Source organism: Rhinatrema bivittatum, chromosome 1 (assembly GCF_901001135.1).
Source record: "Rhinatrema bivittatum chromosome 1, aRhiBiv1.1, whole genome shotgun sequence".
Lineage (NCBI taxonomy): Eukaryota > Metazoa > Chordata > Amphibia > Gymnophiona > Rhinatrematidae > Rhinatrema > Rhinatrema bivittatum.
The window spans coordinates 551,068,873-551,095,746 of record NC_042615.1 but is presented as its reverse complement, the minus strand read 5'-3'; the positions used below and the strand labels follow the sequence as shown (position 1 = coordinate 551,095,746).

The 26,874-nt window shown below is 40.0% G+C and overlaps 1 protein-coding gene across 1 annotated transcript in view; it reads left to right on the top strand.

Annotated features, from left to right (window-relative positions):
* The first annotated feature begins 350 nt into the window (after positions 1 to 350).
* The window catches only part of LOC115099137 (guanine nucleotide-binding protein G(q) subunit alpha), a 516,345-nt gene continuing 489,821 nt past the window's right edge, over positions 351 to 26,874 (top strand). Inside the window, exon 1 of the mRNA XM_029616504.1 lies at positions 351 to 649. Coding sequence (XP_029472364.1) covers positions 514 to 649 — 136 coding nt within the window. The 5' untranslated portion in view covers positions 351 to 513. The remainder of the gene's footprint in view (positions 650 to 26,874) is intronic.

The following is a 26,874-nucleotide window of genomic DNA, read 5'->3' as shown; positions in this document are numbered from 1 at the left end:
CGGAGGAGGCGAAAGGAAGAAGGCCAGAGGCGAGAAAGGCAACAACTATATAGCCTGCCCTAAGGGGGGGGGGGGATCGGCGCTTGAATTCAAGAAGCTGTAGCAGCAGCAGTAAAATGCGCGAGAAGGGAGGGTGAAGGCGGACAGTCCCTAGGAACGATTCAATGGGACACTGCGGGAGGGGGATTTCTTTGCCCCGTCTCTTTTTCGAGATTTTGGATTGACGACGGCAGGAGGAAAAGGGCTTTACAGATCGACCTCCATATAAAAGAGGTGGGGGGAGGCAGCAAGCAAGCCGTGGGCAGGGGGAGGGGGTACCGGCGGCTGCTGCTGCTCCTCGCATGCTCTTTGCTGCATGATTTCGAGAGGGGGCGGAGCTGGAGGCGAGTGACGGCGGCGAGGTGCGGCGCGGTGCTTCTGGGCTGAGTGAGTGCGGGGGGCCCCCCGAGCTCTCGCTGACCGCTGCCGGGCTCGGCCGCCGCCGCGCGCGCTGGGGGTAGGTGGGCTGTGAGAATGACTCTGGAGTCCATCATGGCGTGCTGCCTGAGCGAGGAAGCCAAGGAAGCCCGGCGGATCAACGACGAGATCGAGAAGCAGCTGCGCCGGGACAAGCGGGACGCGCGCCGGGAGCTCAAGCTCCTCCTGCTCGGTGAGTGCTGGGGAGGGGAGCGAGGCTTCTGCTGCAACCCTACCTGCGCTTCCAGCCACCCCCCCCCCCCCACCTTCGGGCAGAGGGACACCTGCGGTGCGCGGCTGGATGTACCCACATGTGCATCCTGTGCCTCCCCCCCATGCGTTTCCTTTTTTGTGCAGTGGCTTCTTACTGGGGGGGGTGGGCGGGCGACGGTCTGATGACCACTTGCTATTGCCAGCTCTGCCTATGGGGTTTGGTTAGAGTGGGCCGGGATCTGTGGGGTGGGCAAGTGGCCTTCAGAAAATGGTGAACTGGGTTGTGACGTGAACGTTGAGGATGGGAGGTGGGAGGCAGAGAAAAGCTGAAACTAGTTGCAATCAATTGGAAAGGAATTGTTGCCTGGCAGATTTTGTCGGTCGGTGATGCTTCTGAAGTTTCGTGGGTTTGCTCCTGAGGCAGACCCTAGTCTTAGACGGATTGTAGGTTAGCGAGAGAGGCAGGCTATCAGGCATGCTAACTGGTGGTACTGCGATGACAGGTCTGCAATCCCCCGTGTTATCCAGGAATTGGATGTCATAGCGGAAAGTAGACTAGGTGTCATTTTAACAAACCATACAAGAACAGATGACTGCTCAATATGTACTGATGAAACTTGCTCTTCCTTTACTAAGCCACCCATATGGGATGTGGGGGTTTTTTTTCTCTGTAAACTCAGATAATAGTATTAATGACATAAAAGGAATGTATGTGAAGTAAAATAGGACAAGCTATTCTACAGGTACCAAACTAGACTATTTATAGTTTTGAAGTAACAGGGTCTAAAGATCTGTCATGGTGTTTTTACTGTTGTGCTATAAAACTGTATTGCAATAATTATTCTAGTATATTGTGACAGACTCTTATCCTATGCATTCCACCAGCCCTTTGAGAGGCAAGTTCTAATAGAATTTGGCTTTGTATCGTATATGGGTTAAAATAAGCAAAACTGTAAGTTGAATGAAATGCCTGGTTTTTATTTTATTGTGCTTATGTATATTTATAAATATAAGAACATAAGAAATTGCCATGCTGGGTCAGACCAAGGGTCCATCAAGCCCAGCATCCTGTTTCTAACAGAGGCCAAACCAGGCCACAAGAACCTGGCAATTACCCAAACACTAAGAAGATCCCATGCTACTGATGCAATTAATAGCAGTGGCTATTCCCTAAGTAAATTTGATTAATAGCCGTTAATGGACTTCTCCTCCAAGAACTTATCCAAACCTTTTTTGAACCCAGCTACACTAACTGCACTAACCACATCCTCTGGCAACAAATTCCAGAGCTTTATTGTGCGTTGATTAAAAAAGAATTTTCTTCGATTAGTCTTAAATGTGCTACTTGCTAACTTCATGGAATGCCCCCTAGTCCTTCTATTATTCGAAAGTGTAAATAACCAATTCACATCTACTCGTTCAAGACCTCTATCATATCCCCCCTCAGCCGTCTCTTCTCCAAGCTGAACAGCCCTAACCTCTTTAGCCTTTCCTCATATTGCTGTTTAATATTTAATACAAAAATGTTGTTTCAGGTACATGTATGGCTATGGTGGGAGGGCTGGCAGATTTTCAGGAAAATGAACTTTGGCTAAAGGCCCAGTGCAATAAGGTGCACCGGGCAGATCACACAGTTTAACCTGCAGTTGTGTGTACATTTTTATATGCACACTGTACTCCTGAGGCAGCAGTTTTGCACACAAAAATATGATTTATGTGAACAAAAATGGTCAGCTCAGAGAATGTTTTCTGCACATAAATCCCGACTACAGATCCTGACACCAGAACGCCTGTTTCTGCTAATAGATTGACACTAGTGCTGGAAAGTTACTCCATCTCTGTCCAGGAGTAAATTTCCAGTGCTAAGAAAACATAAGTTAAGCCAGAGTTCCTCTCTGCATTGGGGGCAGGGGAAGGGTAATAGCTGATGCCTTAATTAGCATGGGATTTCCATGCAAGGGTGCTAAGCAATGTGCACAGTTTTTATGCCATTTATACACACATTTATGTGAGCAAAATAAGCATAAATCCTGTTTTGTCTGCATAAAAGTTGTATGTATACAAAACATGATTTCTGTGCATATAAATCCTGTCTGAGACTCCCTGCCACCTGAATTAAAATGTGTGATCGGCCTGTACTGCGTGCACATTTTAATTCGAGTTTTCTATGCACATTTTGTGTTTATGCACATTTTTTAACTCTCAATGCATTAGCATATCATTTGCAAACAGCATTGGAAATTACGTTGTGTGGTTTTTTTTTTTGTTAGCACATGCGCTAATAAACTGTGCACTGAATGCATTGGCTTGCCCACCTGGAGAGTGCAGACTTTGAAAAGGTTTGAGGACAGTGTGATAAACAAACAGTTACAAAATTAACATGTGGTGTATGTGTTACTCAACCCTAGCTGATGCTGCCATCACCCAGCAGGGTTTCCTCAGGATGCAGTCTTGTAACCAGTTTTGCACTTCATCCAACACACACACATTTTTAAACATAAAACTCTTCAGATGATACTGCAGACTTGTTCTCTGAGCCTATCCAAATGTTCTCTTTTTTTCTATGGAGACGTCTTGTTTAGCTTTGATGGAACTTAACTTACTGAGCGTGTTTTTGATATTGTGGTTTACTTATTTTATTTGTAGCATGGAGGGAAGGGGAACTTTGTAGACTGAGGCCTTATGATTTACTATTGCAAAGACCATCTATACCTGTCAGCTGAGTCCATGGGAAATGTAGAAAATGGAGTCTGTCTTTTTGGACACAACATTTTTTTTTTCACTACTCCTTTTTCTGCAGCGGGTGATGCCAGAACTGTGCAGCCCAGATTTAACTTTATTTGCTGTAGGGCCAACAAAAATGTGCCAACCCAATGTCGGTCACAGCAGTGTCTTACACTGGAGCTTGGTTGCATCAGCGGAGTTCTGAGAGGCTGTCAACACATGTATAATAAATCACATGCTATTGCTGCACATTTTCTACATCTTAACATAAATGTTTATTGAGGTTTTTGCAATAGCAGATTTTTAAAAAGATATACGAGATGCTTAGATTTAATATTTTAGTATTTTATGAAGTTTAATATGGGAAACCAAAATGTGTATAGCAATGTGTGTGTGTGTATAGCTCTTTCCCTCTCTCATAATATATATATGTGTGTGTGTGAGTTATATAATTGTGATGAAGTGCAGATACTTTCAATTAGAAATGTGCAAGATTCTTTGAGATCAGCTGTGTTTCTGTTTTTGCTGTATAGCATATTGTAACATGGAGTGTGGGGAGAGGGGATGGTGCGGGATTTAAGTGCATGCTTAAATCATTTTTTGTGCCTGGTCAGTTTGTAAAATGCTTGCTTACAATTCAAAAAAGCAGGCATCTCAAACTGAAGTGCTGGTGTGCTATCGAAAAGAAATACTAAAAGTCTGGCTGAAGGATGCTGACTGACTGAAGTACCTTTTGGATCAGATTTTGACTTAGGTTTACTTTAGTTTTCATCTGTTGTGATTCCTGAGCATCCTGGATTTTGCTACTGTTTTTTTTTTTTTGCAAGAACTTTTCAGTTGTTTTCCAGAATGTGTTGATGGTGTTGCCCTTTTTTAAACTCTTGGTTGGAAAATGTGCATCAGAGATGGCAATAATCCCATTTATTTGGTGTTATGACTCTGTACTAAAATGTAACATTCAAAACAGCAATATTATATACAGCCATTAAACTGTCCTGCTTTTAGGTTTCCTTTTGGTAAAAAAAAAATAAAAAAATGTTGCATTCCTTATACTTTTACATTTTAGGTGGCACATCTTTTATAGTTTAGCTGTAAATTTTCCCCATCCCAACCCCACTCTCTGTTCAAAAATGGCCTGAGGTCATTCTACAGATGCTATATTTTATATTTGAAATGTATGATGCTGGCCCAGACTTTTGACAAGCAGCACAGTAGCACCCTGGTTTACTTTTGACCCTGTTTTCTCTGAGCACTAAAATATGCATGAAGACCGAATGCTAAGTGTCTGTAGGTTCTGTCTTCACAGTCATAGTTCCACTGTTGCATGCGTTATTTTGCACCAAAGATACATTTTCAGGGGCTCGTGCCCAGGAGGAAAGGGTTAGGACAGCGTTTGTAGTTGGTATTTCAATTATTAGGAAGGTAGATAGCTGGGTGGCTGGTAGATATGAGGATCTATTGCTAAATTGCCTGCCTGCTGTGCAGGTGGAGGACCTCCCCCATCACATGGATAGAATTTTAGATAGTGCTGGGGAGGAGCCAGGTGTCTTAGTACATCTGGGTACCATCATGTACTGACAGTGCAGGAATGAGGTTCTGGAAGCCAAATCTAGAATTTTAGGTAGAAAGCTGAAATCCAGAACCTCCAGGGTAGCATTCTCAGACATGCTTTCCCATTCTACGTGCAGGACCCCAGAGGCAGGCAGAGCTCCAGATTTTTAATGCGTGGATGAGCTGATGGTGCAGGGAAGAGGGTTTTAAGTTTGTTTAGGATCTGGGCATCATTTCGGGTAAGGGGGGCCTCTTCTGAAGGGTTGGGCTCCATCTTAACCAGAGTGGAACCAGGCTGCTGGCACTAACCTATAAAAAGGAGATAGCACAGCTTTTAAATTAGATGATGAGGGAAAGCCGATAGTCGCACAGAAGCACCTGGTTCGGAATGATGTATCTTTTGGATACTAAGAGAACAGGGAAAATAGGGTATCCCAGTAGAGAGGTTGCAATAAATGCTAAAGTTGACCAGGTGCCTTTAAGTAAAGAGCAGACATAGCAGAAAGATTCCAAATTACCCCTGTTAACTGATAAGCAGGTTTTTAATTCAAACAAAAAAACATACTTTGAAATGTCTTTTCACAAATGCTAGACATCTAAAAGAAATGATGGGAGGGTTAGTGTATAGCACAGGATGAAAAGGTAGATATCACTGGCATCTCAGAGAGCTGGTAGAAGGTGGATAACTAATGGGATACTGTAATACCAGGGTACAAATTATATCAAAATAATAGGATGGATCAAATTGGAGGAGGGGTGGTTTGGGCCTTTTTTTTCGGCCACCCTGAAAAACCCCGAAAAATGAATTTTCCTGAATATTGCCATTCAGAACTCCTGGGACAGAGGTTTTTCAATAAGTTCGGCAGTGAAGTTTGTTAAGACTGTGTCTGTGCTCAAGTTAAAATTCACTTTTTCAACTAAGCAGGTGTCTAGTGCTTTCAAGAACCATGGGTGGCTCCGCTGACCCGCGGCATAGGATCTCTATCCGCTGCACGTTCACTCCTTACAAATGCTTCTTGCAACACACACACTGAAGCTCAGCATTTAGTGACTTTCACGTCAAGTGTTTCAGTTGACTCCCCCCAACTACATACAATCAACCCTAAGGTATTCTGCATTGAGATGCTCTTGCCCTTAAGATTCACAGAAGTTTTGGTCCTCCTGACGCAGTCCCTGATGCGAAACACGGCCGTGTCGGGGCCCTTGTGTGTTTTATATTTGTGACTGTGTATCTAGAAACATGTACCACATTGGTGACTGTATGTACAATTAAAATTTCTATATTGTTAAGAGAGATTGATCAGTATATTGTTTGCCACACATTACTTTTCGTTGTATGTTCTCTACATGTGTGTGCTGTTTATTCCGCCCTCCTTGTGAGAGATAACCATGCCAGAAATGATATTCAAAGATGATGATTCAGCAGAACCGAAACAAATCTGTATACCTGGAAGATGTATTGGAGCAAATTGACAAACTAAGGAGCAGTAAATCACCTGGACCAGATGGTATACATCCCAAAATACTGAAAGAACTGAAAAATGAAATTGCAGATCTGCTATTAGTAATTTGTAAACTATCAAAATCTTCTATGATACCTGAAGACTAGAGGGTTGACAATGTAACTCCAATTTTTAAAAAAATGATCAAGGGTGATTTCCAGGAAACTACAGACCAGTGAGGAAAAGAACAAAATTCTGAACATATAGATAGGCATAACTTAATGGGACACAACCAACATGGTTTTAGCCAAGGGAAGTCTTGCCTCACCAATCTACTACATTTTTTTGAGGGTGTAAAAATAAATATGTGGATAAAGGTGAACCAGTTGATATAATGTATCTGGATTTCCCAGAAAGCATGTGACAAAGTCCCTCATGAGACTTCTTAGGAAATTAAAAAGCCATGGGATATTGGGGGCGGGGGCGGGCAGTGTCTTATTGTGAATTGGGAAGTGGTTAAAAAATGGTAAAGGTGAATAGTGGGATCCATTCCGGGATCACTGCTTTTTAATATATTTATAAATGATCTGGAAATGGGAACAGCAAGTGAGGTGATCAAATTTGTCTGACACAAAATTATTCAAAGTTGTTAAATCACAAGAGAATTGTGATACATTGCAAGACTGGGAGAATGGGCATGCAAATGAAACTTAATGTGGACAAGTGCAAACTGATGCATTTAGGGAAGAGTAACCTAAATTATAACTACATAATGCTAGGTAGGTATTCCCATTCAGGAAAAGGCTCTAGGTGTCATCGTTGATAATACTTTGAAATTTTCTGCTCAATGTGCAGCACCAGCAGCCAAGAAAGCAAGTAGAATGCTAGGAATTATTAGGAAAGGAATGGAGAATAAAACAGAGACTATCATAATGCCTCTGTATCACTCCATGGTGTAACCTCATCTTGAATACTATGTGCAGTTCTGGTCACCACATCTCAAAAAAGATATATCAGAATTAGAAAGGTACAGAGAAGTTTAACCAAAATAATAAAGGGGATAAAATGATTCCCCTATGAGGAAAGGCTAAAGAGGTTAAGATTCTTCAGCTTGGAGAAGAGACAGCTGAGGGGGAGATAGATAGGTCTATAAAATGAGTGGAGTAAAACAGATAAACGTAAATCGGTTGCTTACTCTTTCAAAAAGTACAAAGACCAGGGACATATAATGAAGTTACTAGGTGATACTTTTAAAAATAATAAGAACATATTGTTTTACTCAACGTATAATTACGTTCTGGAATTCATGCTCTGGATGTGGTGAAATCTATTAGTGTAACTGCATTTAAAAAAGATTTGGACAAGTTTCTGGAGGAGAAGTCCATAAACCGTTAAGGTGGATTTGCAGAAATCCACTTATCTTTGGAATAAATAGCTTGGAATTTATCTACCCTTTGGGATCCTGCCAGGTACTTGTGACCTGGATTGGCCATTTTTGAAAACAGGATATGTCATATCTTATGTACTTTCACTTGCAGTTGGTTAGGAATCTTTAGCTATATCATTCCTGGGATAGTCTTGCCAGGTGACTGTAACTTGCTTTATGCAGGTCTGACACAAATTCGGATACATAACTTCAGTTCAGTTAATTCAGAATCTGGCTGCCTGTATTCTTTCTGGTTTGTGGCTTAATGATCTTACCAACATTGAAGGCTTTTCTTTGGCTGCCTACATGTACTAGGATATAGTTTTAGACCTTAATCATGGTTTGTAAGCAGGGTCTACATTATTTAAGGGATAAATTGCTGTCCTGTGTTCCATCAAGGTCCCCCTGATCTATGAGCTGCTCTTAGTGGTTCTCTCAGAGATGTCTGCCTGATGGAGAAAGCAAAAGGCTTTCTCTCTTGTGGAACTTGGGCTCCAAAGGAATTACAAGAGTTTAATAATCTTCTGCGATTTTATAAGCATTGTAAAATGTGGTTATTTGCTTCTGCTTTTTCCTAAAGAAGTTAGTTGCTCTTCTTGAAGGGTTGAGGGGAGGGTGGTGTCTGCATTTGGGTTTTGAATTTCTTGATTTTAAGCTATATTTTATGTTTGTGGTACTTTTTTGTGTTCTGTTTAATTAGATTTTTGTCCTATCTTATATGCCTACTTGGAATTTTTTTTTCTAGAAAAGCAGCTAATAAAGTAATATGAGAAAAAATCTGACTGATTTATTCATTCTTTTTCATTGGTAGTAATGCTGCTTGAAATGTTAGACTTTTTCTTTTTTTTTTTTTGGCTTATCAGGGGAATAATGCAGAGGTTTATATTTAACAAAGAATGTACAGGTGAATGGATAATCATAAAAGCATATAGTGCAGTTGTTGCTAGAAGAGAGGAGAGGCAGGGTAGATATGATAAAGATGTTGAAATACCTAAGGTATAAATGTAGAAGAAGAGAACTTTTTTTTTTTCTCCAGTACAAAGAAAGTTCTATAATATGAGAGGGTCATATGAGGCTCCAAGAGGGTAGTTGCGATGGAGAAGGTACAGAGAAGGGCAACCAAAATGATAAAGGGGATGGAACAGCTCCCCTATGAGGAAAGGCTGAAGAGGTTAGGGCTGTTCAGCTTGGAGAAGAGACGGCTGAGGGGGGATATGATAGAGGTCTTTAAGATCATGAAAGGTCTTGAACGAGTAGATGTGACTCGGTTATTTACACTTTCAAATAATAGAAGGACTAGGGGGCATTCCATGAAGTTATCAAGTAGCACATTTAAGACTAATCGGAGAAAATTCTTTTTCACTCAACACACAATAAAGCTCTGGAATTTGTTGCCAGAGGATGTGGTTAGTGCAGTTAGTGTAGCTGGGTTCAAAAAAGGTTTGGATAAGTTCTTGGAGGAGAAGTCCATTAACGGCTATTAATCAAGTTTACTTAGGGAATAGCCATTGCTATTAATTGCATCAGTAGCATGGGATCTTCTTGGTGTTTGGATAATTGTCAGGAGAGAGAGCAGCTTTTAAACTAGAACAAAGGGCAAAGCTCATAGTCGCTCAGCAGCGCATGGTTCAGAGGGAGGTATCTTCAAAGGATACTAATTATGCATTTGAATTAGGGCATCCTGATAGTGAGGTTCCAATAATGAGAAAAGTAGTCAAAGTGCCTGTAATTAAAAACCCACCTGAACTAAAAAATTCTAATTTATCCCTATCAATTAAAAAGCAGAATGAAAATAAAAAAACCCCCACACTTTGAAATGTTTTTATGCTAATGCCAGAAGTCTAAGAAGTAAGATGGGAGAATTAGAATGTATAGCAGTGAATGATGACATAGACTTAATTGGCATCTCAGAGACATGGTGGAAGGAGGATAACCAATGGGACAGTGCTATACTTGGGTACAAATTATATCGCAATGACAGAGAGGAGCTCCTGGGAGGCGGTGTTGTGCTTTATGTCCAGGATGGCATAGAGTCCAGCAGGATAAACATCCTGCATAAGACTAATTGCACAATCAAATCTTTATGGGTAGAAATCCCTTGTGTGTTGGGAAAGACTATAGTGATTGGAGTATACTACCGTCCACCTGGTCAAGATAGTGAGACGGACAATGAAATGCTAAGAGAAATTAGGGAAGCTAACCAAATTGGTAGTGCAGTAATAATGGGAGATTTATAATTACCCCAATATTGACTGGGTAAATGTAACATCGGGACATGCTAGAGAGATAAAGTTCCTGGATGGAATAAATGATAGCTTTATGGAGCAATTGTTTCAGGAACTGACGAGAGAGGGAGCAGTTTTAGCTCACAGTGGAGCACAGGATTTGGCGAGAGGTAATGGTGGTGGGTCCGCTTGGCAGTAGTGATCATAACATGATCAAATTTGAATTAATGACTGGAAGGGGGACAGTAAGCAAATCCATGGCACTCGTGCTAAACTTTCAAAAGGTACATTTTGATAAAATGAGAAAAATAGTTAGGAAAAAACTGAAAAGAGCAGCTACAAAGGTAAAAAGTGTGCAAGAGGCGGCGTCATTGTTTAAAAAAAATACCATCCTAGAAGTACAGTCCAGATGTATTCCACACATTAAGAAAGGTGGAAAGAAGGCAAAACTATCACCGGCATGGCTAAAATGGGAGGTGAAAGAAGCTATTTTAGCCAAAAGATCTTCATTAAAAAATTGGAAGAAGGATCCAACAGAAGAAATTAGGATAATGCATAAACGTTGGCAAATTAAATGTAAGACATTGATAAGACAGGCTAAGAGAGAATTTGAAAAGAAGTTGGTCATAGAGGCAAAAACTCACAGTAAAAACATTTTAAAATATATCCGAAGCAGAGAGCCTGTGAGGGATTCAGTTGTACCGATAGATGATCGAGGGGTTAAAGGGGCAATTAATGAAGATAAGGCCATCGGGGAAAGATTAAATGATTTCTTTGCTTCAGTGTTTTCTGAAGAGGATGTTGGGGAGATACCCGTATCGTAGAAGGTTTTCATGGGTGATGATTCAGATAGACTGAACCAAATCACGGTGAACCTAGAAGATGTGGTAGGTCTGATTGACAAACTGAAGAGTAGTAAATCACCTGGACTGGATGGTATACACCCCAGGGTTCTGAAGGAACTAAAAAAATGAAATTTCAGACCTATTAGTAAAAATTTATAACCTATCATTAAAATCATCCATTGTACCTGAAGACTGGAGGGTGGCCAAATAACCCCAATATTTAAAAAGGGCTCCAGGGGCGATCCAGGAAACTACAGACCAGTTAGCCTAACGTCAGTGCCAGGAAAATAGTGGAAAGTGTTCTAAACATCAAAATCACAGAACATATAGAAAGACATGGTTTAATGGAACAAAGTCAGCATGGCTTTACCCAGGGCAAGTCTTGCCTCACAAATCTGCTTCACTTTTTTGAAGGAGTTAATAAACATGTGGATAAAGGTGACCCGGTAGATATAGTATACTTGGATTTTCAGAAGGTGTTTGACAAAGTTCCTCAGGAGAGGCTTCTAGGAAAAGTAAAAAGTCATGGGATAGGTGGCGATGTCCTTTCGTGGATCACAAACTGGGTAAAAGACAGGAAACAGAGAGTAGGATTAAATGGACAATTTTCTCAGTGGAAGGGAGTGGGCAGTGGAGTGCCTCAGGGATCTGTACTGGGACCCGTGCTTTTTAATATATTTATAAATGATCTGGAAAGAACTACGACAAGTGAGGTAACCAAATTTGCAGATACAAAATTGTTCAGAGTAGTTAAATCACAAGCAGATTGTGATAAATTGCAGGAAGACGTTCTGAGACTGGAAAATTGGGCATCCAAATGGCAGATGAAATTTAATGTGGATAAGTGCAAGGTGATTCATATAGGGAAAAATAACCCATGCTATAGTTACACAATGTTAGGTTCCATATTAGATGCTACCACCCAAGAAAGAGATCTAGGCGTCATAGTGGATAACACATTGAAATCGGTTCAGTGTGCTGCGGCAGTCAAAAAAGCAGACAGAATGTTGGGAATTATTAGAAAGAGAATGGTGAATAAAACAGAAAAAGTCATAATGCCTCTATCGCTCCATGGTGAGACCGCACCTTGAATACTGTGTACAATTCTGGTTGCCGCATCGCAAAAAAGATATAGTTGCGATGGAGAAGGTACAGAGAAGGGCGACCAAAATGATAAAGGGAATGGAACAGCTCCCCTATGAGGAAAGACTAAAGAGGTTAGGACTTTTCAGCTTGGAGAAGAGACTGCTGAGGGGGAATATGATAAGGTGTTTAACCCATTCTAGACCTCTCATGATTTTAATGTGAATCAGTTATTTACTCTTTCAGATAATAGAAAGACTAGGGAGCACTCCTTGAAGTTAGCATGTGGCACATTTAAAACTAATTGGAGAAAGTTCTTTTTCACTGAATGCACAATTAAACTCTGGAATTTGTTACCAGAGGATTTGGTTAGTGCAGTTAATATAGCTGTGTTTAAAAAAGGATTGGATAAGTTCTTGGAGGAGAAGTCATTACCTGCTATTAATTAAATTGACTTAGAAAATAGCCACTGCTATTACTAGAAACAGTAGCATGGAATAGACTTAGTTTTTGGGTACTTGCCAGGTTCTTATGGCCTGGATTGGCCACTGTTGGAAACAGGATGCTGGGCTTGATGGACCCTTGGTCTGATCCAGTATGGCATATTCTTATGTTCTTACTACCGTTTCCTTCCATGAAGCTGGGAGTAGTCCTTAGAACATAAGAATTGCCATACTAGGTCAGAGCAAGGTCCATTAAGCCCAGTATTCTTTTTCCAACAATGGCCCATCCAGGTCACAAGTACCTGGTAGGATCCCAAAAAATGGGCTCCATGCTGCTTATCTCTGGGATAAGCAGTGGGTTTCCCTAAGTCTACCTTAACAATTAACCTTTCCTCCAGGAACTTGTCCAAACCATTTTTAAATCCAGCCACACTACCAGGTTCCACCATATTCTCTGGCAATGAATTCAAGAGCTTAATTAGGCATTGACTAAACAAATATTTTCTCCTATTTGTTTTAAATGTAGTTTTTTTTTAGTAATTTCATTACATGTCCCCCAGTCTATGTACTTTTTGAAAGAGTAAAGAACCGATTTGCGTTTACTTGTTCCATTTTGCTCATTATGGTTTATTAGTTTTTTATATACCTTCACATCGGTTTACAATCATTTAAAAGTAAGAAAATACAATAAGATAGTAATAGCTAAAAGAGAAAATATAATAATTTTTATAGCTGTTAAAATTAAATTAAGATACCTATAGAGAGTAAGATGAAACATAATAAAAATTACTGAAGCATGACTTTTTTTTATTTTTATCTTTTTATCTTATATATCGAACTAAAAAAAAGTAAACATTTTCAAAACAAATAAGCATACAGTTGTCTGTTAGTCATTCTCTGCATATGCGCATTTAAAAAACCACGTTTTGAGTTCGGATTTAAATTTCTTTATATCTGCTTGAAGCCGTATTTGTGTCGGCAACGTATTCCAAAGCTTGGGGCCAGCTTTTGAGATTATTTTATAGGCCTCCATCTTATGTCCCTTCAGCCATCTCTTCTCCAAGCTGAAGAGCGCTAACCTCTTTAGCATTTCCTCAGAGGGTAATAGTTCTATCCCATTTGTCATTTTGGTCAACATTCTTTATACCTTTTTCAGTTCTCCCCTATCTTTTTTGAGATGTGGTGACCAGAATTGCACACAGTACTCGAGATGCATTCGCACCCTTGGAGCAATACAGAGACATTTATGATATTCTTTGTTTTATTCTCTTTTCTTTTACTAATAATTCCTAGCATTCTTTTTCATTTCTTAGCTGCCATCATAGGATTTAAACACATTATCCACAATGATGCCTAGATGCTTTTCCTGGGTAGTGACTTCCCTGTGTGTATCAATTTGCACTTGTCATATTAAATGTCATCAGGCATTTGCATGCCCAGTCTCCTAGTCTTGCAAGGTCCTTTTGCAATTTCTCATAATACTCTCGTGATTTAACAACTTTGAATAATTTTGTGTCATCTGCAAATTTAATCACCTTATTCATTGTTCCCATTTCCAGGTCATTTTTAAATATGTTAAAGCAGTGGCCCCAATACATATTCCTGAAGCACTCCACTATTCACCTTTCTCCACTGAGAAAACTGACCATTTAGCCTGTTTCTATCTTTTAACCAGTTCCAAATTCACAACAGGACATTGCTTTCTGCCCCATGATTTTTTAATTTCTTCAGACGTCTCATGATGGACTTTGTCAAATGCTTTCTGAAAATCCAGATATACTATATCAACAGACTTTTTTTTTTTTTTATCCAGCAGATTGGTGCGGCAAGACTTCACTTAGCTAAATCAATGTTTGCTTTGTCTCATTAAATTATGAATATATGTTCAGTAATTTTGTTCTTTATTATAGTTTCTACCATTTTGTCACACTTACTTTTTAGGGTAAAAAACAAAATAGATACCTCAGTCTAATTCCAATATTTATTAAAAGAGAGATGTGTTCAGAGGATGCCCGACTCAGGCCGAGTTTCGCAGCTTGTTAGCCGCTGCCTCAGGGGCTACAATCAAACCAAACAAAAAATCAAATAAAAATACAAATTAACACCAATGATAAAGAACATCATTAAGATCTTATAAATATTAAAAAAGTCTTTTTTTTTAAATCTCAAAAAAACTTTTAAACAATTAGTAAGATCTCAGATACAAAAAATAAAAAATATCTACTGACAAAACGACACCCACCTTTAATAAAAAATAATAATAAAAATTGCATATGTATAAAAACTTATTACCTTGAACACTTCAGATCCAAATTGAAATTCTATTAAATTAGTCTCATCAAAGGTACAGCAAATATAAGACCAGCTAAAAAGATATATAGAAATATTAATAATATATATATCCAAATGCATTTATGATGCACATGTGGCGCTTAAAGAATCTTTAATGCATATATTGTAATTAAACAAATTTATAACTCTAAATATACATTTAAAATAGTTACATGTCCAACAAAAAACCATTTAAGCTAGCTCATTGATAAATATTATTGACACTAAAATCACCCTAAAATGACTCATAAACAGGTAATTCAATAAAAATACCCGGTTATTAAAACCAGTCTTGCTAAAAATTGAAAAAATAAAAAATATCACAGACACACCGGTGAAAGGAGAAGCCATATCACCCCGACTTTCATTCCAGACTCAATGAGTCGGCATAATCGAAGCATACCAAAACAATTTTTTTTTAATTATATCAATGATGTTGGCATCGCTCCAGAAGACAATTTAAAAAAAACAAACAGTTATAAAGAAAGTAACTATTAAAGGGCGCTGACTTGTCAATCTTTATATCAAAGCATATTCTCGGGCAGTGAACGGACTTTAGCGTATCGCATCCAAAATTTATCATTACGTGTGTCAACATTTAGGCAGTGTGCTGGACCTAAACAAAGAACAAACCAAACATGAAAATGAGCCAAGAAATCTAAAACTTACCATTCATTAATGATGTTCTTTATCATTGGTGTTAATTTGTATTTTTATTTGATTTTTTGTTTGGTTTGATTGTAGCCCCTGAGGCAGCGGCTAACAAGCTGCGAAACTCGGCCTGAGTCGGGCATCCTCTGAACACATCTCTCTTTTAATAAATATTGGAATTAGACTGAGGCATCTATTTTGTTTTTTATCCTGACGGCTATCATAGATCGCCTTCCTCTTTGCTTTCTTGGACCAACACTTACTTTTTAAACATCGGCATTATATTTGCAACTCTCCAATCTTCAGGTACTGTAGACTAGGGATGTGAATCTGGCTTCTGACGATTGAAAATATCGTACGATATTTTCAAAATCGTCAGAAATCGGGTGCTCCCCGAAACCGATAGAAAAACCCTACGAAATTGTTCGTGGGGCTTCTCTTATCGTTTTGGGGGAGGGCGGGAAAAATGGTACACAAAAATAATCCCTTAGCTTCCCTCACCCTCCCGACCACCCCCCCCCCCCAAAAAAAAACTTTTTACAGGTACCTGGTGGTCCAGTGGAGGTCCCGGGAGCGATTTCCCGCTCTTGGGCCATCGGCTGCCACTAATCAAAATGGCGCTGATGGCCCTTTGCCCTTACCATGTGACAGGGTATCTGTGCCATTGTCCGGCCCCTGTCACATGGAGGGAGTACTGGATGGCCAGCGCCATCTTTAAAAATGGTGCGGGCCATCCAGTACATTTCAACTACCTTGATAAACCAATAAACAAAGTCTTACAGCAGTCTGATTTTCTTAGCACCATAGCCTACACTATACATCTTAATTAATTTTCATCTAAAAATGGGGATAACTGTTTTAAATCTTTCACAGTTTAAGGCATTTCAAGTGGCTTCCACAATATTGTTGTCTTAAGTTCAAGGCCTGATCAATAATAACCCTTTAATTCTTAATTTCCAATTTTAGTTGGAGCATAGCAGCACTGAGGCTGGGAATCAGATTCAGCTCCTGAAACTCCTTCTTTGTCACCCATAACATGTCTTGTTTTGTCTGGGTTGTTTCAAACGATTTGTCTTCATCCAGATATTAATTGCTTGCAGACACTCCTGTACTTTCCCATGGTGCCTGTCTTATCCAGTTGTATATCAGCAGCAAAAAACACATTTAAATCAAAACTTCTTGTTAAACAGGGGTGGATATTAACAGAGAGCCCCGAGGCACTCCATATCCAAAAGACCAATACAGTAAAGTCTGCGGGAGAGCGGGCGAACGCCCACTCACCGGTGTGCGCGAACGCCCACTCACCGGTGCGCGCGATGCAGTGTTTAAATTAGGCCCGGTGGTAGATCCGGGCAAAGGAGGCGCTAGGGACACTAGCGCGTCCCTAGCGCCTCCTTTTTGACAGGAATGGCGGCTGTCAGCGGGTTTGAGCGTCCGGTTTTCGGCCCGACAGCTGCGGGCCGAATTCAAATTTTTTTTTTTACTCTTCGGGACCTCCGACTTAATATCGCCGGTGCCGGAAGAAATTAGCGCCGACCTTTGGGTCGACGCTAATTTCTGAAAGTAAAATGTGCGGCTTGGCTGCACATTTTACTTTCTGTATCCCGCGCACATACCTAATAGGGCCCTCAACATGCATTTGCATGTTGAGGGCGCTATTAGGTGCCACGGGTTGGACACGCGTTTTCCTCCCCTTACTGAATAAGGGGTAAAACGCGCGTCCAATAGCAGGCTAACAGCCCAGTGAGCTAATAACCCTCCTTTAAAAAGCCACCCTCTGTCCTCTGTATCTCAAGAAAGAGCCCAGTCAACTCAGAACTTTACTTTCTATGTCCATCTGCTGCAACCTAGAGAGTAAAACTTTGTGATCCAGGTATTTAATGTAGCAGACCAGTCCAGCAGGATCACCAACAAAGGGTAGCCATGATCTAATTTACCCCTTAGGTAGTCTAATAAAGCCACAGGACAGTTTCAGTTGACAACTGAATTGCTGAGGATCCACCAATATTTAGAGACTCCTGTTCCTGGGCTAATGATTCAGTTAACTTTCCAAGAGTAAATTTGCAACTGGTCTAAAATTGGCAAAGACATTGGGATCCAACATTGACTTTTTCAATAAAGGTTTAATTATAGATGTTTTTAGGTATCTTGAATGCTCATCTACCTAAGAGTAGGAGTGTGCATCAATAAAATCGTTTTTGGTTAGGTGCATGTTTTTGGGGTTTTTTTGTATTTGTGAGGTTTTTTATTTTTTTTTTTAATGTGCACTATGTCCATTTAGTGTGCACTGTTCAAGTTGCAAAGAAATAGTGCGCATTAAGATGAAAAAGAAACAAATTTTTGTGAAACCCCCCTCCCCCTATCATTTCCATTTTGAAACGACAAGCAATGACATTAAAAATGAAAACTAAGCCCTACCTAAGGGCGAATGCAATATCAAGCACGTAAAAACGTGTGTCAGAACTGAACTCCCATTTTTTTCAGCACGCGTATATGCACCTCTTCTGGATTTGTTTATTTTTCATTTGTTTATTTGTTTATTTTTCATCTTAATGCGCACTATTTCTTTGCAAGTTACGCCTGCCTCCTTGGGCAGGCGTAACTTGTGCAACAAAGGTAGGGGGGGGGTTAGATAGGGAGGGGAAGGTGCGGGGGGGGGTGTGTGGAAGGAACGTTCCCTCCGAGGCCGGCTGCTGATTTTATGGGCAGCCTTGCATGCGCCGACCCCGGATTTTAACAGCTACGTGCGTATCTATTGAAATCCCGCGTACTTTTATAAAATCTACCCCACAATGAACATGGCCTGGAGTGGGTATATTGCCCGCTCCCTAACTTTTTTTTTTTTTTTTTTTTAATCAAGCTTTTCATTTTTTAATAATTTTTAGTCATCACAAGGATTAGATCTTAATATTGTAATGATACTGCTTTTTTGTGGTTCCTCCTACTTAGTATTTTTTTTTTTTTTAGTTGAGCCCTTGACATGAGGCAAGACTTTGCACCTGCTCCGGCGCTGACGATAAATTTGCTGTGTTAAAAAGTACACGTTGGATGCACAACAACTTTTTGCATTGAGGGATAATAGCTAATAGCCGCCTCTACATGGCATTTAGATGTGATGAGCGCTGTTAGCTACGCATTTGTTTGGATGCGCAGTTTGGACACGCTGATCCCCCTTATTGCATCAGGTGTTAGTCTAGCGCATCCAAATCGTGCGCCCATCTGCGGACTAACCTGTGCCCAAGGTTGAGCGCGTTTTATAGCATCGGCCTGCATGAGAGTGGAGTATGAAGGAGAAAGACATTCTGTAAGTGATCAGTCTCTATGGCCGGAAACTGGGATATTTCCTTGGCTGTGTGGACAGGAATAACTCAATTGGTCAGATGGTCTTTTTCTGCCATCATCCACAATATTACTGTGTTTTGTGTATATGGCTGGGTGTAGTGTGCACTTACATTGTTGGGGGGAGGGGGAGAGGGGGGGGGCTGATCCATACTATTAGTGAGGCCACATATCAGTTACATTACATCTGCCACTTGTCTCCTCTCCCCACGTGGCTCAACGACATAAGAGCTATGTGGTGCCAGCAAAGCTGGAGGGGAGGGGAGGGCAAAGTGTAAGGAACGAGGGGGAGAGATAGAAAGAGACTGGAAGAGAGGAGAGCAGGAGAAAGGGGAAAGAGAAGAAGAGATGGACTAGTGAGAGCTTGGGGGGAAAAGACAAGGAATGTAGAACTGAAGTGTAGAAAAAAATACTTCAGGTGCATTCAATTTTGGAAACCATTTCATTTTTCAAAAGAACAATATTTGAAACATTGATTTTCCAGTTCAAATGGCATCTGAGAGTTTTAGAATTGGCAGGCTATGATGCCTTTTTATTGGTCCAAAATAAAGATTATCCAAAGATAACAAAGATGGATGTAAGTGTTTGAGGTCTCTCTTACCTTTACATCTGAAAGGATTCATGTGGCCTACAAAGCCAATGTAGATCATCATCTTCAGCTAATTCTTACTTTGACCAAATGAAAAGGTATCATGATCAACCTAGAATTTAGTAAAAATTTTATACATTTTTGGTTAGCATGAAAGCTGTTTGTTTATATTCTGCTTTTCAGCGCAGATTGCATTCAAATACTGTAGATATTTTCCTGTCGCCAGATGGCTTGTAATCTAGGTTTCTACCTGAGGCAATGGAGGGTAAAATGACATGCCTACAGTCACAAGGAGCAGCAGTGGGATTTGAACCCTGGTTTCCCTGGTTCATAGCCCGCTGCTCTAACTACTAGCATATTCCTCCATGCCACTGTATCCAAATGTGCCAAGGAATTTTCTAATGCTTGTTGCACAGTCACCCAGAAACTTGTAGAAATCTGGAGGTATTTTATTTATTATAGTCTGTGCTTTTAGCTTCCAGGGATTGTGCATAATTGGCTTGTGGCTGCCTATTTTACGATCTGCCACAGAATCAACAATAGTGAAAGCTGTAACACCTCTTAATTCAGACCTTTTGAAGAAAGCTGCGGGGTGCCTGCCTGCCTTCAGTTTCATCTCTCTCTCTGCTCCTGCTCCAGCAGCTCCCCTTGCAAACAGCCTGCAGGGAACCTTCCTCTGTTGTTCACTCCACTCTTTCTCTTGTCTTGAAGTAAAGTGGTGAGGGGAGGTGAAGATGGAGTGGATGGAGAAGGCAGTCAGTTTGTTTGATCCCTCAAAGATCACGTAAATCCTTATCATACCAAAGATGGTTTTGAGATAATTCCTGGATGGAGTGATGTTCCTAAAAGAATTTCATCTTTTTACAAAGTTTCTTGCACCTGCATATGTGGTCGGTCATACATTAGTATTTTCAAAGTCTGCATCTGTTGGTGGCTGACATCTGTCAGAAAGGGCATTAATTTCAATCCATAGAAGCCAAATTTTCAACTTCAACTTCAATCTTACCTATATTAGTATAAGGGCCTATCAAAACAGATGGGGGAATAAAATGCATGTACGCACAAAGTCACTCTCCCGACCTTCTCTCGTCACCAAGCTTACACCGTATCTCAGCTGCAGATAGAATGTGCGCATATTTTTCGCAGTGGGTAAAAGTACCTGTGCACTTACTTTTGTCTGCACGGAGGCCAGACAGTGTCTGAAGCGTGTCTTATTGTCCCATTAGAATATAATTTTTATTGTATTTCCTTTTCAGTTAAAGTTAAGGCATAATTCTTGGTGGGATACCAAAAGTTCACCCTAAGAAAACAAAATCAATCATTAAATCTCCCAAAAAAATGCAGTGCAAATATGTTTGTGAGAGTTGTACACAGAGTGACCAACACCCAAATGCAAAAAATTTATATAGAGGGAGATTCTAATGAGGTTGGAGGAAGGGGCTGCATTGGGCTACAATATTTATTTTTATTTTATTTGACTTGTGCTTGATAGGCTGGCCAGTGAGCTGCAGCTGTAAGGTATTTTCATGCACATAAGGGGAATGGGGCGATAAACCTTTCACAAGTGAGATCTTTGTTTAGAAGAAAATTATGTAGCTGACATAAAGTTTTTTTTCTTCTAGGAGTCGCTGGATTAGGGTTTAAAGACTGATTTAGCTCTTTAGCCTGCTTTCTTAGCAATGGCAGGTTCAGCAACAGGAAGTATATATTCTGAAATGTAATCACAAATGAGTAGTTTGTAATAAGATCATTGAGAAGCTGTTTAAAAAAAAAATTCCTGTTTTTTTTTTTTTACTTTCCATGCTGCTTGCAACCCAACCCATTGCTGCCTTTGTGATGAACAAGGCCCAGCCGCAAACTGATGTTCCCTGGTAGGGATAAATGTGCCCAGTAGGAAGGGGCTGTGATCAATGGGTTCAGCAATAATTAGATTTTATAACACTTTTTGATCTGAACAGCATTACAAGATCCGTTTGTATCTCTTCACTAACACTTGAAAAATGTGTGGAGTCACCTCTATAGGAAACGAAGACTTAAGATGTTTCAACTCTTGCGCATTGCATATTAGCTTTTAAGATGAAGTGGCATTAATATTATTGTTAATATTTCCTGATTGGAATTCGCAGCCCCGAGAGATAAGCTGACCTACCCAGGGCTTTGCAGAGATTTAATGCATCATGGACACGGCATCTCCTTGGAAGTCTTAAGGTCTCAGGCCTGTGCTCTGACCATCGGGAGCTGCCCCTTCCCCTAAGTAATACAAATATTGAGAAAGAAGGGATGTGCAGTACCATAGTTTGTATTCCCTGTGGTGCACGTTCTAGGAACGACAGGAAACTCGCTCACAGACCACATTTTAGAGTTTAATTGTATGTGCATAACTACAGTATGCTATGGAGATATAAGCATGCTCTGGGGATCCTGAAAAACCCCTTGTTACACATGGGTGGAAAAATATTTAGTAAACTTAGTTGCCAGCCAAAAATGTTTAGGAGGCAGGGAACATTATTCTTGCCTTTTTTTTTTTTTTTTTTTTTTTGGGGGGGGTGTGTGACTGATTTGCTCTATTTTTTTTTTTTTTTTGGCTTATTTCCTTTTGCTCTCCCATTCCATGTTCTCTAGGCTTTCCCCACACTTCTCTCCAGGGATTCTACTCTCCCTGCTTCCAGGCACTCTCTTCCTTAACGCCAGCTTCCTTCCAGGTACTTCCCCCCCCCCCCCCCCCTCTCTCCAGTCAATGCTTTTCTGTGACCCAGCTGCAGCCACAGCGTTTTCTCTTCGGCCCTGCTGCGACTCTCTGTCCTGGGTCCTGCTGCCATCTCTTTCATTGTGCACAAAAGCCCTGAATTGTAGGCCTTTGGGTGACCTGGCATCTGGGAATTTTCCAGCCCTGTCAATATGAGTTTTTTTCGGTATATCCAAAGTGTATTATCTTCAGTTAATAAGCATTTCATAATGGCAATTATAATTTAATAAATAGATTAAGAAAAATCAGAGGTCCTATACTGTGGCTGATTTGCTGCTTTTGAGCAAGTAATATTTGTAGAACATCCCACTTGCAGCTGCCTAGCTAAGATTAGGTCTTGGTATAGCATCAAGAGCAAGGATATGTGCAGCTTTTGCTACTGAAAATAGTGAATTCAGTGCAAAGATTTTCAGTAGTGATTGTGGAAGACTGTTGGCCATTAGTACATACCCTCTGTCATTAGTGCTGTGTTTTCTAATTGGTGAATGATTGTGAGCTGATGAGCATGTTAAGGAGGAAACTCAGGCAAGTAATGTTAGGTTACTTATCCTGTGGTCAGGCATACTCCAGATATTTTTCACAGACCGTAAGACAACTGGTCGTGAAATTATTTGTGAACAGTTGTACAATTTCCATCCAATTCTGCTTCATTTCTAGAAAGAAAGGAGGCAATGAGAAGCCCTTCTTTGTTTCGTCTAGGCACTACACTTTCAGCCTTGAGTCGCTGTTTGTTCCCTGTCTTGCTATTCCATGGAGGGGACCCTGCTGTATTGGGCTCTGCAAATGAAACGGTTTTCTGATAAAAGTATACAAAGTGATTGTGGCTGCAGCTGCAGGAGTCCATGTGTAATTTTCTGGCTCAAGGCCAGGTAAAGAGCGTGCAAGGTGAAATTATTGGTATTCCCTTCATTGGCCAACACTGCTGGTTCATACACTAATTTTTTATGTCTTTGTCTTGAATGCAATATCCATGCACTTGCCATTGTTCTTGCACTCTGCTTTCATCTTGGTGCATTTTCCCAGTCAACATTACAAAATCTGTGTGCTGTAGCTAGGACTAGCTTGGCAAAATGCAAATGTACGGTAAGTTTTTAGAGCTACAGGAAAAGCAACTAGTAATTAGTAACCTGTAAAACCAGAAAACCAATAAACATTAAGATATGGACACATTCATTTGTCTATTGTAATTTGAAATAACTTAGCTTTAATAATGGTTTATAAAATGTATTAAATGGGAGGAAATTTAATGTGGATAAGTGCAAGGTGATGCATATAGGGAAAAATAACCCATGCTATAATTACACAATGTTGGGTTCCATATTAGGTGCTACAACCCAAGAAAGAGATCTAGGTGTCATAGTGGATAACACATTGAAATCGTCGGTTCAGTGTGCTGCGGCAGTCAAAAAAACAAACAGAATGTTGGGAATTATTAGAAAAGGAATGATGAATAAAACGGAAAATGTCATAATGCCTCTGTATCGCTCCATGGTGAGACCGCACCTTGATACTGTGTACAATTCTGGTCGCCGCATCTCAAAAAAGATATAATTGCATGGAGAAGGTACAGAGAAGGGTTACCAAAATGATAAGGGGAATGGAACAACTCCCCTATGAGGAAAGACTAAAGAGGTTAGGACTTTTCAGCTTGGAGAAGAGACGACTGAGGGGGGATATGATAGAGGTGTTTAAAATCATGAGAGGTCTAGAACGGGTAGATGTGAATCGGTTATTTACTCTTTCGGATAGTAGAAAGACTAGGGGACACTCCATGAAGTTAGCGTGGGGCACATTTAAAACTAATCGGAGAAAGTTCTTTTTTACTCAACGCACAATTAAACTCTGGAATTTGTTGCCAGAGAATGTGGTTCGTGCAGTTAGTATAGCTGTGTTTAAAAAAGGATTGGATAAGTTCTTGGAGGAGAAGTCCATTACCTGCTATTAAGTTCACTTAGAGAATAGCCACTGCCATTAGCAATGGTTACATGGAATAGACTTAGTTTTTGGGTACTTGCCAGGTTCTTATGGCCTGGATTGGCCACTGTTGGAAACAGGATGCTGGGCTTGATGGACCCTTGGTCTGACCCAGTATGGCATTTTCTTATGTTCTTATGTTCTTATGAGGAGAGAGAACTAAATATAATTATTTTGGGATAGAATGGATTTAAATCTCAGAATTCTGTACTGCACTATTTTTTTTACATTTAGTCTTTAAAAGTGGCTATATATTAGAAATTGGTAGGACAAGGAAGGATAATTGTTTTCTTCTGAGAAAAATAATTTAATTATTATATTTATTAAATATAAATGCGAATTAAAGGTTGTAAAGACATAGGTGAAGGAAAGGAATATTTAAAATTAAGTATTGTATGTATTCAACACAAGTAGTTCATGGATTGTTGGGCAGAGAATACCATTCCAAAGTTCATCAGCTGCTGCACGCTCATTTGTTGTACATCTTTAAGATGATATTGATCTGCCTGCTCTTTATTTATTTTATTTATTTAACGCTTTTATATACCGACATTAGTGGGAAACATCATACCGGTTTACATCCGAACTAAAAAGGTGGAAAGTACATAAAACAGGTGCTGGGGAGGGACAATGAACAGAAAGAGGCCGAGAGGTAGCCGGAAACAGAGCAAAGAGGAATATAATGCAAATAACAAGTAATGTACTGCAAGTAACATGAAGTAGTAACAAAAAACTTTATACAAGCTCTTGCTCTTTTTTAACCCGTTATACCTGCCTAAGTATTTTGAAGGACTGTTGAATTTATTTTTACTGGGAAAAACTATTTGATTTTGAGCAATTTTCAGGTATTTTCTCTCTTTTTGTTCACTTTTTTAAACGTAAAATAAAGTATTTTGATATCAACTTTATCATGGAGAGCTTCTATTGAAAACACTTTTATTTATTTTTTTTACATTAAACATAATCTACAAAAGATTCTGCTTTCACAGAAAATTAAGAACAGTGGCTGCAGAATAAAACTAACTATAAAACCATAGCCCCACCCTAGTTCTCAACCCATCCCTTATCAGCCAATATGAGCCGTGGCGTAGTAAACATAGTGGCTGCTGGCTGATGAGGTTCATCCAGTCTGTCCTGTTGCCCTTGCCTCCATTATTCTATCTAAGTTTAGCTTCCCTTGATTAGCCTCATAGACTTGACTGACACTAACCCTTTCTTACCTTTACTCGTACCCTCAACCACTATGCCGGCATATTCCCCGGCTGTTAGCTGTACCAATTTGATAAGGAGGAGGAGTGATATCCTGAAGTTTTTGTCCTTAGCTGGGAAATGCAGCCAAGTTGGCGCTTGTAGCCCATGCTAGGAAAGCTGGTACCTCAAACCTTTGACACTATTTCATGCTGGTCGACCTTGCCGTCTACTCTTTTTGGGAGCTTGATTGTCAGCCTTCCACCAGCACTCTGTGGAAATCTGCGTTTGTTTTCTCCCCATTTTGGCCTTCTGCTGTTCGAAATCATTGACTTTAGTTTGTATAACGAGTCCCAGGGACCCTCCCCTACATTTATTTTACTTATTACTCTCCCACATGCCCTTATAATCCCTCCATATCTGTCCTAATTGTGCTTACGTTTTGCTGTGATTTTGATTACTATTGTATGTGCTAGTAGGCTATTCTAGGCATCTGCCACCCTCTCAGTAAAGTATTTCCTCTGAGCCTACCTCCTTCCAGCTTATCATGAACCCTTATCCTTGGAAGTTTTGTTTTATATTTATTTATATATATATATAAAGATTTTTTTTTTTTTTTTTTGGAGGATACTACCACCATGTCAAACAACTTAGTTTTTTATCTATACCAGGGGTTCTCAACTCAGACCTCGACATACCTAGCCAGTCAGGTTTTCAGGAAATCCAGGGCCTGCATTTAATGCAGATAGATATCTCATGCATATTCATTGTGGATATTCTGAAAACCTGCCTGGCTAGCTGTATCCCAAGGACTTAGTGAAGAGCCATGGATCTATACAGAATCATTTTAGTATTAGCACCTAATGTGCGCCAAACCTTTTGCAATTTCTGCAGTTAAAGCCTCCCAAAACAAACTATGAACTGTAAAATTGCCCAATAACAAATATTTGGCCATATGCCTCACATTGGAAAATCCTGCAGAAGAATCTGCCATTCAGCCTTTTCTTCCCACACCCTACAATTCCCATGAAATATCTTACTTCCTCCCAAATAGGTCTAAAAACAGTGATCTAACACTGTATATTGGCAGCAGGCCTTATGGAAACTAATCTCCTCCCTTGTCCTCTTCCACTTAGTCACTTTCCAGTCTCACCAGCACATTTATTCCAGACATTTTTCAGTATCTTTCTTTCCCTCCCCTCTAAACATCTATCTTTTAATTTAACCCCATTCATTCATTTTAATTAGTGTGTTACGCAGATGAGCCGTGCCCCATACTCCAGTCCCTGAATTGATTCTCCACTGTTTGCAGTATAAACAACTATTGCAAACTTCATATGGAGGTTGTGCCACCCGTCTCGGAAGCCAGCATCTCATCAACTACTCTAAATTTACTCTTATTAACAGGGGGTAGGAAACCATTTAAAAAAAACTTAGGTGCCAGCCAAAAATGTTTACCAACTATGGAAATAGTTTTTCACTTTTTTTTTTTTTCCAGCTGATTTTTCTCTAAGTTTTTTTTTTTTTTTTTGTGTCTTTTTTGTATATAGTTTTGGTTTTGCTTTTTGCTTTTTTTTTCTCTGCTCTCGACTTTCCGTTCCAGGCACTGTCCTCCCTCTAGGGATCCTTCCCTGCTGTCAAGCACTCT